General features: G+C 40.7%; 1 protein-coding gene across 9 annotated transcripts in view; it reads right to left on the bottom strand.

Moving 5' to 3' along the window:
* PTPN21 (protein tyrosine phosphatase non-receptor type 21) overlaps window positions 1-14,995 on the bottom strand; it is a 65,894-nt gene that overhangs the window by 13,269 nt on the left and 37,630 nt on the right. For 5 of the 9 annotated variants that reach the window (XM_005285368.5, XM_005285369.5, XM_008165701.4 and 2 more), the window contains 9 exons: window positions 14,084-14,151; window positions 13,490-13,560; window positions 11,245-11,332; window positions 10,787-10,875; window positions 9,295-9,382; window positions 8,220-8,299; window positions 6,769-6,870; window positions 5,920-5,980; window positions 5,264-5,348 (listed from right to left, as the gene is read on the bottom strand). In XM_005285368.5, the coding sequence (XP_005285425.1) occupies window positions 5,264-5,348; window positions 5,920-5,980; window positions 6,769-6,870; window positions 8,220-8,299; window positions 9,295-9,382; window positions 10,787-10,875; window positions 11,245-11,332; window positions 13,490-13,560; window positions 14,084-14,151 (732 nt within the window). The remainder of the gene's footprint in view (window positions 1-5,263; window positions 5,349-5,919; window positions 5,981-6,768; window positions 6,871-8,219; window positions 8,300-9,294; window positions 9,383-10,786; window positions 10,876-11,244; window positions 11,333-13,489; window positions 13,561-14,083; window positions 14,152-14,995) is intronic. The other 4 variants (XM_005285370.5, XM_065593488.1, XM_065593489.1 and 1 more) reach the window with 1 other exon arrangement.

Here is a 14,995-nt window from a genome sequence, read left to right on the forward strand (position 1 = left end):
AAATTCCTCTACTAGCCATGTTTAATCAATGATTAATTATCAAAACCTCAGCCTTTCCCCACCATATCTCGGCTTTAACAATATATTGCTGCTAAGCAACATTTTACTTCCAAGGATTGCATTTTTAGTGCTGCAAGGCTCCCAACACACTGCAATACACAATTGCTACCTCGGGATAGTATTTCTGTTTTACCTCTTGCTACCTGGTCAATTTTCTGACATACAGAATGGACCCTGTAATATAGTCCTTTACCTGGAGACTGATTTAATTCTGATGTAATTTGTTTTCAGACACCATGATGTTAATGAGTGTGGCATCAAGACTCAGCAGTGAAACATGACAGATGTAAATTTGCCTTCTATCTTGAAGTCATTCAGAACTTTTTTTGCTATGACCAAGTGGGGTTGTGATGTAACAGCAGAGTCAGAATTCAGGCAAGGTTGATCAATAAAATGGGTCTCACTCACAAGAACCATTCAAAAGCAGGAATCTAGAAAAATCCCACCAACTAAGCAGTAACAGGCTCAGGCGCAACATCAGGCTTTCAGCTCTCTAGGCAGGGGAGACAAGGCACAGTACAGAGTTATGGCACTTGAGCTCTGGGGGAAGAGGTGCACCATACCTGTAGGGGCAGCCATGCTAGTCACCTAACTAACTGGATTAATCAACAGTGGCTGCAGAGGGGACTTTCCCTTATCCACCAAGCCACTCAACGTCCTGCAGTGACTGCAGCTACTGAGAATTAGGCAGAGTGGAAGCTTCTGATCTTATTTCTTTATATCTTATTTACCTGTTTTATGCCAGTGAATTATACAGAGTTACACTTGAGATACGCCAGTGCAAGGTCTTGTCTACATGGGGAAGTTGTACTAGAATAACCTAAGGTGTGAATTCAGACTGATCTAAACCAGTGCAAATTCCTTTGTAGAGACATTTATTTCAAAGAGTGGCTTTTTTCAGTTTACTTAATTCGACTGGGAATAGATTTAAATTAAACCAAAATAGGACACTCAAACTGAAATAATAAACAAAACAAAAAAAAAAGTGTCCACATGGGAGTTTGTATTGGTTCAACTATATCAGTTCAAAAAACAAGAAGTTAAACCTGTTTAACTTGCCTATGTAGACAAGACCTTAGTGACAGAAGAATCGGGCCCACTATATAAATGAATAACACTGGTCTACAATTTTTGAGAAGTCGTCTGCTTCAGAGATAAAATGTGCTATTTATTATGTATTTTGATGTGCTGAATTCAAATATGACAATTAAAACAACTGATTGGCTACTGTTTCTAAGATATTTAAGTTTTTACATTTTATGTCTATGTATATTGTGTAGATAGTAGAGTTTTAATCATAAATTGTAAACCTAGGTCTTTTCATGTGTTTATGGTTGCTTTACATGATAATATTTCACCTGTCCTGTTTATGTAACACTTTAAAAATCAGCAAAAGGGTTATATAAATAAAATTTATGATGAAACAAAAGGCAAAAAACTATTATGTACATATTTAGTCCTATTCAGTGTCTACTCGGCGCTTCTTGGCTTGTCTCTTGTATTCATTAAATGGAGCATCTCTTGTCACTGTCCAGCAATAGTTTGCAAGCATTGATGGGCTCCATTTGCTCCGATAGCGTTTCTCCATTGTTGCAATGTCCTGGTGAAATCGCTCGCCGTGCTCGTCGCTCACTGCTCCGCAGTTCGGTGGAAAAATCTAGATGAGAGTGCAAAAAATGTATCTTTAGTGACATGTTGCAACAAAGGCTTTTGTATGCCTTGAGGAGGTTTTCCACCAACAACCTGTATTTGTCTGCCTTGTTGTTTCCGAGAAAATTTATTGCCACTAACTGGAAGGCTTTCCATGCCGTCTTTTGCTTGCCACGCAGTGCATGGTCAAATGCATCATCTCGAAGAAGTTCACGAATCTGAGGACCAACAAAGACACCTTCCTTTATCTTAGCTTCACTTAACCTTGGAAATTTTCCACGGAGGTACTTGAAAGCTGCTTGTGTTTTGTCAATGGCCTTGAGAAAGTTCTTCATCAGACCCAGCTTGATGTGTAAGGGTGGTAACAAAATCTTCCTTGATTCAACAAGTGGTGGATGCTGAACACTTTTCCTCCCAGGCTCCAATGACTGTCAGAGTGGCCAATCTTTCTTGATGTAATGGGAATCTCTTGCACGACTATCCCATTCGCAGAGAAAACAGCAGTACTTGTGTATCCAGTCTGCAGACCAAGCAAGAGAGCAACAACCTTCAAATCACCACAAAGCACCACTGATGTTGGTCATAGTTTATGCACCTCAAAAGTTGTTTCATGTTGTCATAGGTTTCCTTCATATGGACTGCATGACCAACTGGAATTGATGGCAAAATTGCCATTATGCAGTAAAACAGCTTTAAGACTCATCTTCGATGAATCAATGAGCAGTGTCCACTCATCTGGATCGTGAACTATGTTGAGGGCTGCCATCATACCATTGATGTTGTTGCAGGCTACAAGATCACCTTCCATGAAGAAGAATGGGACAAGATCCTTTTGACGGTCACGGAACATGGAAACCCTAGCATCACCTGCCAGGAGATTCCACTGCTGTAGTCTGGAGCCCAACAGCTCTGCCTTACTCTTGGGTAGTTCCAAATCCCTGACAAGGTCATTCAGTTCACCTTGCGTTATGAGGTGTGGTTCAGAGGAGGAGGATGGGAGAAAATGTGGGTCCTATGACATTGATGGTTCAGGACCAGAAGTTTCATCCTCTTCCTCTTCCTCGTCTGACTCAAGTGAGAATGATTCTGGTGCATCAGGAACCGGCAGTCCTTCTCCGTGGGGTACTGGGCGTATAGCTGATGGAATGTTTGGATAATGCACAGTCCACTTTTTCTTCTTTGACACACCTTTCCCAACTGTAGGCACCATGCAGAAGTAACAATTGCTGGTATGATCTGTTGGCTCTCTCCAAATCATTGGCACTACAAAAGGCATAGATTTCCTTTTCCTGTTCAACCACTGGCAAAGATTTGTTGCACAAGTGTTGCAGCATATGTGTGGGGCCCACCTCTTGTCCTGATCTCCAATTTTGCAGCCAAAATAAAGGTGATAGGCTTTCTTAACCATAGTGGTTATACTGCGCTTTTGTGATGCAAAAATCACTTCACCACAAACATAGCAGAAGTTATCTGCACTGTTCACACAAGCACGAGGCATCTCTGCTCACTTTGGCTAAACAGAAATGTGTCCCTTTGCAAAAATCAAACACTGACAAATAAGAGAGCACGACACTGTATGATTTCTAGAGCTGATATAGGGCAATTTGTTCAGCAGAGTGACGTAAGCTTCGTTATGATTGCATCATCCATGACTTCTAGGAATAACATGATGCAATTCATATCATGTATGACGCAATACCAGCTTCAGATTGCAACATTCATTGTTTTGCCTAAAAAGCAAGTACTGTCCAAACCCAGTCATAGATTTATTCATAGATCCAGTCAAAGATGTATTTTAGTCATTTCTGGTTTAAATTGAGATCCCTTCCCTTTAGAACTCACTTATCCTCCGCCATTCCCAAGTCAAGGGTCGTATATACTGACCCAAAAGCATATCTTGAAAACTAGAGCCAATCAACAATTTTAAGCATCATTTTCGTTCTCAGTGACCCAGAATTAGTAAAGTTTGACTACATTAATTTCAGAAGCATTTAAGCTGTAGAGCAGTGAAATCAATACTAATGATGTGTCTATAAATCAGCTGGGAGATGCGATTTTGAGTTCAGAAAGACATACACTTGCTAGATCTGGTCAAGATAGCATGTTAAAAATACAGCATGATTGGGACAGCATGGGCGGTGGCTCAGGCTAGCTGCCCCATACTAGCTCTGTGTAGACAGTCTAAGAAATCTGCCTTACGTGACCATCCCAGCAATGGTAGATCTTAGTCAAATCAAAGTTTTCTGGAGACTTTGGGATACTTTAAAATATGGTAGGATGTACTACAGTTGGTCCTTATTACAGATTTCACTATACAAATTAAAGTAAATTATCTATTGTTTTATGCATTTAATATTTATAAAGCAGCGGAGCTTTTGCTCTGATGCCAAAATGCAAAACAGAAGTCACTGCTTTGGGCACTCTTTGTGCATGCAGCACAAACAAAAAACTGCTGTGCATCTTTGCTGACAATTGCTTTTGAGTCTTTGTTCATGAGAATAAGCGTTCAATAGCAGGATTTTATTACAAACCTGGTATTCTTTACTGTACCCCTACTGTGATACTGGAAACAATTCAACTCCGTTCTGCTATGGAGATTACAGGTATTAGTTCCCCAAGCTGTCAGAGACTCAGTATTACCAATATTATTTATATTTGTACTACCATAACACTCAAAGGCCTGACCGCAGTGGATAATTAAACACAGTCCTTGCCTCCGAGAACTTAGTCTAATTAAACACAAAATGAGGGTAACAATAAGGGAGAAGGAAAATGAGAGTACTGGTAAATCCATTGCATATTACATAGACTAGCTATGTGCACCACTTGAGAGTTCTGAATAATTTAACTATTTTACTTTTAGAAAACCAGTGTTTAAAAATTTCTTATCAAACCAGCTACAATCCCCTGGGCTCTCTCAAAGTTTGCACCCCCAGCCTATCCCAATGATTTCTATACCTACTACTACAGACAAGAGGTCTCTCTCTTCCTTGAGCACCTGTCCCACATGGTCCTAAGAAGTCCCACTCGCTCTATTGCTGTCCAGGGGCGGGGCTGGGTCCTTGGAGCAGTCAGGGGGAAGAGGGTACAAAGTCCATTGATAATTTATGGAGCTCTAATATCCTTAAGGTCTAGAGGGATAAGAAGGAGCTCCTGAGGCCTGCTCATCAATTTACCTTCTGAGGTGTGTATATAGCCATAGTAACCATAGCCAATTTAAGCTCATTCAAGAGGGACTGTGGTCTGTAATTACAATGTGCATGGTCAATAACTCAGTGTTCGCCATCCTAGTTCTCTGCCATACCCCTCTATCACTCTATACTTAGAATAGAAACAAGTACTGCAGCAAGAGAAATAATGTAGTCCTGACTCACATTCACACTATGGCCTCTTTGCACAGCTCTAGCAGTGTCATGGGGCCTTAAAAGTGAGTTGAAATATAATGTGATGTAATGTGGTAAAATGTGATATCAAGTGGTCTGAGTATTTACTGGTTCCCACTGTATTTAGAATGTACTTGAGAGTTAAACATTGTGACCACATCATAATTTACCTTGGGACGATGTATATGGTTCCGTGTAGTGTCCATTGTAATGTAGAGGAGGTGGTGGTTGCATCATGTAAGGCTGTGGCTTGGGCTAAGAAAGAAGATATTTTAAAAGTAGTTAAATACTACATGACTTTTAAAAGAGTCTTGAAGAAGATTGTACAAGGGGCTATTCTAAAAGCAAATTCAGTCAGTGTGTAACACAAAGTATCAGTTTTCAGGGCAAGTGAAGAGTAAAAGCCAACCAATGTAGTGCCTACAAACAGACATCTAGGTTTTCTCTAGATGTAGGGGAATCTTAAATTGAAAACAGATGTATCTAAAATACCTAAAACAAAAACTATGTTTTAGATCAGTTAAGAAGTTACATCCTGGTTTTCTGACAAGCCAATACGTTTCTTAATTTATTGATCCCACCTTATTTTTCATCATTTCAGCTTATTTCATTAAAAGGAAAAAATATTTGACTCAAGTCTAATGGAAAACTATAAAAATTCAAATCTCAGAAGTTTGGCATATTCCTAAGAAAAGTATCCTTCTCTAATCTTACTGACTACGAATGTAGTCACACCATTTCTCCCCTCATGGGGCATCTGCATTCTAGTTAGCAAAAAACAAGAAACAGGAAGTGGCTCAAATGTGAAGCTATTTGAAAACCTTACCAGAGACATCCTGGAAGAGGACCTCCTTCTAACTGGATTCACTGTAACAGCCTGGGTTTGTCTACAAAGCAAGTCATATATGAGCAAAGAGTTTTACAACATTGTCAATTTAGGCCCAATCCTGTAAAGTGCTCACCACCGCATTTCAGGGCATTCAGCACTTCACAGAATCAGGCCCTATGTTGCACAGTCCTCCCGCCAGTCCCAAAGGGAAGAACTATGTGCAGCATGTGCACAAATCACCGCTGTTGCTAGAATGAGAAGAAACACAGAAATAGGATGGGGAGGGAGAAAGACAAACACCTTGTTTATCTCACTGCCTCCTCTCCCCATGTACAGCATCCTAGCAGGAGAAGGATTCAGTTTGCTCTGGCACACCAGACTTCCCCAGCAGTGAGTGAAATGGAGGATGACCTGAATTTCACATATGCAGTGGGCTGGGAGAAAGGTGGGATTTCCATGCTCTCACACAAATTTCAACCCCTGATAGAGTCTCACCCAAGTGGTAACCTGTAGGCTCCCTGGCCTGGATCTGTCTTTATAATAGTCTGTAAAGGGTCCTCAATACTTACTAGACTATAATAAGAAATAAACAACAGCCGAATGTTCATTCTGGGTCCCTAGCCAATCCAAATTTTAGATATGGCAAACACTGTAGCTATCATAAACAATGTTTTGTAGTTTGCCAAATCACTGCATGTTGGACTGGTCAGCAATGCCCATTTTCCCCACCCTATACTGTTTCTGTACCTGTCAGCATGCAGTAAGAGAAGGGCCCAAAGACACGAGAGCAATACAAATACAGGACATGCAAAATTTCAGAAAGAAAGAGATTATTCTCCAGCTCACCCTTTGGGAAGAGAAGGACGAGAAAGAATTGGAAAGCGTGGAAAGGAAAGAATGAGGAAAGGTTTCTGAGAGCCTTCCACAGGTGGAGAGTCTGGGGAGTCTCTAAAGACAAGGTACGTGCAGACAAAATGGACACAGTCAACTAGCACATTGAAAAGAAAGGCACTTGTTACCAGCAGAGAAGACATTTTAACTGAACTTAGATGAGTCTGGGACAGAGGTTCTTAGCTTGGGTGTCAGCACTACTTTGCCCCTCCCTTTTGCTAAACAGGAGGATTTCCCAGCTCGTTGACATGAGGATCCCAGCAAGGAAAGATTAAGAACTACTGGTCGTGGGCATTTTTATTTTTTTAACTGAGCTATTGTAAAGGGTGCAGAATTGACAGCCCAGAGACTGACGTTCATAATATAACCAGAAAACCGATATATAATTCAGACAGCAGCTACACATGCTTCTGATATATACACCACCTCCATCAATATGCTTCATCCCTGACCAGAAGGCAGCCACCATGAGGGATGAGAGGCCAGTTTGGTCTCTATTCCAAGTCAATCCTTCAACTATTTTTGAGAGCGTGTCAACAAGGGTGTAATTAATATTAGTGCCTGTTGTGGTGATTTTTGTGATGTGGATATTTCCCACCATCTTTCCTTCAACTTCAACAGGCTCTGAATCAGACCTCAACAAGTCATTTATTGCTGGCCTATGTAAAATAAAATAAATTAAATTAAATTAAATGGAAATCATGCTTATTCTGACTCACTGGGCCCAATTCTCTGTCTCACACTAATGTAAATCAAAAATAACTTGACTGAAGTTAAAAAAAAAAAAAAAAAAAAAAAAAAAGGTGAAAAAATCAGAATTAGGCCCTTGATTTGCAGTGTGGAGACTGGCCCATTAAATTTAATCTTCTCACTTGTATTTAATTTGTTCTGCTCTGGTGCTTACTGAGCTATGAGGATTCTGCAGATATCAAAAGGGCCGCATACTGTAAGACTGCCAATCCAGCATCTTCCAAGAACACTACATTCACTCCTTTAAAATAACTTCAGTGTCCTATTACAAGTTCAGTCAAAAGCACAGTCAGAGTCCCGTAGATTTCAGTGTTTCACAAACACCTTCCCATTAATGGCGCAAGTAGATGCATTTACAGCCTTGAAATTGAGTTATTAGAAGAAGAGGACGACGTTCTCAGCTGTGACTCCAGGTTATAAAAATATCGTCCTCTATTACAAGGCTGCAACCAAATAAGATAAATCCTTTCCATATTGGGGATAAATAAGTGGTTGAAAGCATCAGGAGTAAACAAGGTTACTACTTAGTATATTCTAAACAAGTAGTAAATTACAGATATTATATAACATTTAAGTTCATTATGGGAACAGAGACCTTCCCCCTTCCACCCCCCACCCCCCCCAAAAAAAAAACAAACAAAAACTATTATACTTACAGGCTACATTTATTTAGTCTGTAAAATTTGTGTCTGGCCACACACATCCTCCACACATATTTTGCGGTTTCCATGTCCTCCTGTCAAACAAAATATATTGATATACGACAAAATATACAGGTTAAAATATACAGGCCCAACGGAAGTCAGGGAAAGTTTTACCACTGACTTACTTTGGAACAAGATTTGACCCACTTCCAGGGCCGGCTCCAGGCACCAGCTTAACAAGCAGGTGCTTGGGGCGGCCAAGGGAGAGGGGCGGCACCTGTGGCAATTCGGGGGCGGCAGGTCCCTCACTCCCTCTAGGAGCGAAGGACCTGCCGCTGAAATGCCACCGCCGATCGCGGCTTTTTTTTTTTTTTTGCTTGGGGCGGCAGAAACGCTGGAACCGGTCCTGCCCACTTCATTTTGATGTAGCAGTTTCTATATCAAAGTTTCTTAGGAACCATGTAATTTGCAGGACTAATCCAGCTGCTCAAGCATGAACACTCCACTAGATTAAAAAAAGTTGAAAATAGCAGCCTTCTGTTGAAAACAATCTTATGACTCAGAACACTGAATAACCATATATACGGTGCATATCACACTTTAAGACTATTACAAAAATTATATCCTTGAAGAAGGGAATAGACAAATGCTTTAAAGGCTCAATTCTGCAAGGCACTGAGCACTCTGGCCCTGACCCGGCAAAAGCACTTAAACATGTACTTATCTTTAAGCATGTGAATAGTCCCATTAACTTCAAAGTCTTATTTAAACACATGCTTAAATGCTTTGCTGGTTTACACCAGAGTGCTCAGCACTTTTGGTGTATTTACGAAAGATAAGATTTCTTAATGCCTTTTACTTTTGTATAAAAACTGCTGAAGCAGCCATAGAATTTAAAATGTTATATTTGTGCCACCCTTATAATTAAAGCTTTTTAAAAATTGTAACAGCAACTAAAAAACCTCCATATAACTACAAAGTTGAAAAAAATATAACATTTTGGACAAAAATAGTTTGAGGGATTGTCTTATTTTGTGGTTTACTTGTATAGCTTTAGACTGAGAGAAATAAAAACTCACTCACTTACAGTTTGGAACTGGATTGTCTCTTCTTTATTTGCCAGTTCTAATGCAAAAAAGGACTTGTTGTGGGACATATTGGCAATGTCATGCCACCTAAGGATATGGGGAGAAGACATGACAAGTAAGCTCTGGATTTTCAGCATACAGAAAATATAAATGAAAAACAAAACCTATCTGTGGGGGGGGGAGGGATGAGGACTAACTGAGCAATAACTCCCCCCTCTCCCCCGCCCCACATCTGACTCATGTGTGGCAAACTCTGCAATAGTGATTAAAGAAGCAGACTATAACTTCACACCCATTAAATTATTGTTAAAAGGAAAATGGGGACGTAACTGTAGTTCTTTGGAGGATGTATGAGTGTGAGTGGTATTATTTATAATGGATAATACTTTGCCATTCCTGCTCAACTTTGCTGTCTCAACTTATTAAACTTTTTTTTTATGCGTTTAAGACAAGAAACTAGCCATTAGCATGTCCTAACTGCTTGAAAGTTAATCACTCATTGTAAAAGAAAAGCTATGTCCAGTAACCAAGAATGCTCAGAGCAATTAAGACCTGGTTAAAATGAATGAGAAGACAGGTAAGGGTGAGCAGACCTTGGGGCCTGTAGAGATTCACTGTGCATGGCCCACTTACTCTAGGGTTGCAGAGAGGTTCCAATATTTGGTCTTCAATCAGTCACAAACTCGATTTGATCAGATAAAATCCACTGAGAACAATGTCTACCTGGCTACAATGGTAACTATAAGTCACCAATGTCCTTGAAAGTAGCCTTCCACATGTGTCGCTACATGACATTCATTTGGTAGGCCAAATTCTGCCCATGGATGCACATGTGCAGCTCTTATTGAAGTCAGTGGGACTCGTGTGCTTGCATCCAAAGGTGAAATTGGGCCCTGGCCTATTGGAATTGGGCCCTGGATACATGGATCTCAAGGCCATGCCTAGTATGGAAAAACATTTTTAAAATGTTTAACTATGAGAATGTCCAGGAAGACTGCATGCTTCACTACCAGTGACAGCCTAATTGCAAACAGCAAACCATCTATCACTTCAGAATAGTAATGCAACTCTCCTCTTCATATTTCCATATATAGAACACCACACAGCCCCTCAACATACCAAAAACCAAACAAACATGCACATAAATTACTTGGGGATGTGCAATCGTAAAAGTATGTGCCTGTATCTGGCAAAATGATGCTGCCTTTAGAGTCACATGCATTTGCACAGAGGAATATACATAACTGTAGGTGACACACATATATAACATAGATCTAAATGAACTAATCCTGCAGCAATTATATAGGTAAAACTCCCATTGACTACAGTATGTATGCACAAGGACTGCAAGACTGGGCCCATGTTTGGAACTGTGCTAATGAGTAAGATCAGTATTCATCCAAGATGCCATGAAAGCAACTGGGGACTGCACATAAAATGTTAATTTGCAAAATACTTATCAGCATTATTCTGACAGGGGACAATACTCACCGAAATACAACAGGAGGCCGGCCATTTTTGTGTTTCACAAAGATACCATCAAGACATGCTCCAATAAATAGGTCACTTCCCTGGCTGTCCTGGAAGTAGTAAACAGAAATCACAAGAAAGAAACTCTTTATGAGCCAAAGTTACAGCAGCAGCAACTATTCACTTCAGTGAGGTCACCGAAGGGTTCTTACATAGGCAATGCAAATCTTAATCTTTAGTTTGAGATCATGACCTCTCCTCATCATGCAGCACTAACACAGGACTCGATATAGCAGCCCTTATGCACCAGAGTAATCCCAGTGAAGTGATTGGGACAACTCAGGTGACTAAGAGATGGGGTATTGGGCCCAGGGGTTTCTTATACATTGGATTTTCTTGTTTTTTTTCTTTAAAAAAGAAGATAGATATGAAGATGGTTGCACTTGTTAAGTCACGTCAAGTGTCAAAGCCATCCTTACCTTTGCAGGGTAGCTCTCTTCACCATAGCCTTCCATTCTCTCTACCTCTTGCATATATAACATTTCTGCATCAGGAGGTGTAAGGCCTCTACAAATAAACACAACAGTAACTTTTAATCTAGTGATCAACTTCTAAACTTGTACCAGTGGGGGACTCCTAATTGTATTACTCTGAAGCATGCTCTCAAAGCTCAAAAAGCACTTAGTAAGATATCCAGGCTATCGCGAAATCTTGCTGTTTCTTGTCTGTCCAAGTGGCTAAAACACTTGCCCAGGTCCTGCCGCTTGGACTCCTGTAACCTCTTCCTCTCTAGCTTCCCTGATTTCCATAGTGCTTCTCGCCAATTCGTCTGCTATGTCTATTGAGACTATGTCACATCCCTCTTCAAATCTCTCCCCTGATTCCCCATCACCCACCGTGTCAAAACTGAATGTCTAATATTTCCATTCAGGGCCCTGCATAATTCTACTCCAGCCTGCATCTCAGATTATTTATTTCTTTAGCACAAACAGAATGCTTAGCCCTGTACAGTACAAAAAAGAGACACATTAATTGCTTATTATATCCCTTCTCATTCCTCTTTTCTCCTACAGTGACATCAACCTCAGCTCCTGCACCTTTCTTCTCCCACTCCCATCTACATTCCTCTTTCTATGCTGCACATTATGCACAGAACAAGCCCCCAATCCTGATAGGTCAGTCCTCACCCCTCTCCTCATTCCAATTCCTCCCAAAGACTCACTGCTTCCATGCTGCTTAAAACAAACCCACAACACTGAGCCACATCAAACTCCATCTTCAGCCCAACATTATACAACTAGAGGAAAAAAGAGTGAGATCAGGAAAACAAACAAGGAATCTCATCTGACACCCTCCTCTGGGTCTCCCAGTGCACCGTGTCTTATCTCTGTGACTTCGACTGTAAACACCTTGAAACAGAGGTTACCTTTAGATTGATACAGCTCTGAGCATACTGTTAGTTCTTAACAAACAATAATAATTGTGGTCACAATTTCCATTACACTAAAACGAGAGATTAAGTTAAAGGACTTTATAAACATTATAACAATGAAGTCACAATATTTATTTTTGCCCTGATAAGCAACATTATTATGATGTGCATTTGCTATCTCAAATGTCCTGACTTTACCCTGGCTGTAAATATCCACAGAAGCTTGACATTCACGGCACAGACGGGAGAAATGCAATTTTCCCCACACTACTCATCCCCAGCTGTGTCTCAGCTCTGACCGTGAGGAAACACCTCTGGCAGGAGAGCAGTAGATGTTCCTAATTATTTATTCCCAGTTAATTGCACTCATAGTTTTAGTGATTTGGAGACCTGAACTCTAGATATAGGAGTGAGACAGCATCATACAATAACAACTTTCAACCACTATTGAGCCAGGATGACTTGAACCAGCAACATATGGGTGAGAAGCTCTATATCGCACTACCTAAATATCCAACATCACCTATACCACAGAATCATAGAACTGGAAGGAACCTCGAAAGGTCTTCTAGTCCAGTCCCCTATACTCAAGGCATGACTAAATATTATCTAGACCATCTCTGACAGGTGTTTGTTTAACCCCTCTTAAAAATCTCTCATGACGGAGATTCCACAACCTCCCTAGGCAATTTATCCCAGTGCTTAACTACCCTGACAGTTAGGAATTTTTTCCTAATGTCCAACCTAATTTGCCCTTGCTGCAATTTAAGCCCATTTCGTCTTTTCCTATCCTCAGAAGTTAACGAGAACAATTTTTCTCCCTCCTCCTTGTAACAACCTTTTATGTACTTGAAAACTGTTATGTCCCCCCATCAGGCTTCTCTTCTCCAGACTACACAAACCCAATTTTTTCAATCTTCCCTCATAGGTCATGTTTTCTAGATCTTTAATCACTTTTGTTGCTCTTCTCTGGACTTTCTCCAATTTGTCCACATCTTTCCTGAAATGTGGCACCCAGAACTGGACAAAATACAGCGCTCCAGCTGTCAGCCCAGGGACGGTGGGGCTCCAGCTGTGTCAGTGCCCTACAATGCCCCACTTGAGTTGGTGCAAGCGCTCCTGGTGAGGATGCACACCACTGACAGAAGGTGCATACTGTATGGACATACAGAACCGATTTAAATTATTGTGATGGCTGTAGGTCGACCTAACTTAAGTCGACTTAATTTTGTAGTATAGACAAGCCCTTAGATCTGAAGGGCTCCACAATTTCTGCATTTAGGAAATCTTACCTGTACTTTTGATGCAGCAAGGCCACTTTCTGTGTTGCTTCCTCCAGGACTTTTTCCTCTTGTAACCAACCCTTAACATAAAGCAGAATTTAGTTAAAGAGCTAGTAGAAGGAATTCTAAAGGATAAAATAATTAGTTCCTTCACTCAGTAGGAACCTGACTTCCAACTGAGCCTGTGGTTAGTAGGCTGTGAACAGATTACTGCAAAAACCTAAAACACCACACTTTGTTTTTTCCCCACCATTTATCTTCACTATACTATACAAACATCTTTAAACATTGCAATGTCCTGGAAAATTGGGATCTATTGTGCAATTTAAAGCATTATGTGTAATTCAATTACCTGATAAAAACTTTAATTAGACCTACTTGCAGAACCTCAATAATTTGTTCTTTGATTGGTTTGGGAGCAGTAAACGAGAGAGAGAAGTAGTGGTTCTCAGCCTTTATATAAGCACGTATCCCTTTGTTGAAATCTCTCTCTAATCAAGCACTGCTATTTGTTAATACCGTGTTTGCTCACTTCGTAAGGGGTCTCCAAACCATTTGTTTTCTTTCAATAATGTCAGAAAAGCAGCTGAAGAAAGTACTTACCACAGGAAACAAGGCAAATCTTTGTAGAAATTCTTGAGATTCATACTGATCGTAGTCTCCAAAGTCAGCTAAGGAAATGAAAGAACAGGTAGGATTCAAGTACTTGTGATGATCAAAGGATTTAGTTCAGTGTGAAGGATGCACTCTCTGTACAGTATAGCTCCATAATAATGAACTCTATTTGAAAGTAGCGGATGACACTGTACAATAGTCAGTAAACTTTGCAAAGTGTAACAGTTAAGCAAATCATATTGTGATGAGTGTATAAACCCCATACTGACCAAAAAGGGGCTAAATAGAGATAGAGGCCTAGTGTATATCTCAGAGTTAGGTCAACACAAGGCATCTTATATTGACCTAATTATAAAAGTGTCTACACTTCGATTTCACTCCTGTCAAAGTAACTGCCCTGCTAAGCCAATTTAATAACTCCACCTCCGCGAGCAGCATAGAGTCAAGGGGTCAACGTAGTTCGGTCAATGCAGTGTCAATGTTGACACTGCGTTGCTTATGTCGACGGTTACTGGAGGTCAGGAGCCTTGCCACAATGCCCCACACTGACAGTACAATCGACACAAGCATTCCTGATGAAGACATGCACAAGGACACAAGGAACAAAGTGTAGACACACTTTTACAAGAAATGTAATTTCTACAGTGGTTGTATGCCAATGTAAGTTAGCTCGACTTAATTTTGTAGTGTAGACATGGCCTCAGAGCTTGAATTAGCACCAACTTGTTATACCTGGAGGGTGCGTCAGGCTCACTGAGGAGCTCAGCTGGGAGAAGGAGACCCAGGAGAGTGGAGATCTGGAGTTCCTGCCCTGTGCGAAGAGTCAGACAGAAGCTCAGTGGAGGGAGAATTGTGGGGAAACTACAAGAGTGGGAGTGAATGCTGGGGCGGGGGGAAGAG

The sequence above is a fragment of the Chrysemys picta genome, chromosome 4 (genome assembly GCF_011386835.1).
Source record: "Chrysemys picta bellii isolate R12L10 chromosome 4, ASM1138683v2, whole genome shotgun sequence".
Classification (NCBI taxonomy): Eukaryota; Metazoa; Chordata; order Testudines; family Emydidae; genus Chrysemys; species Chrysemys picta.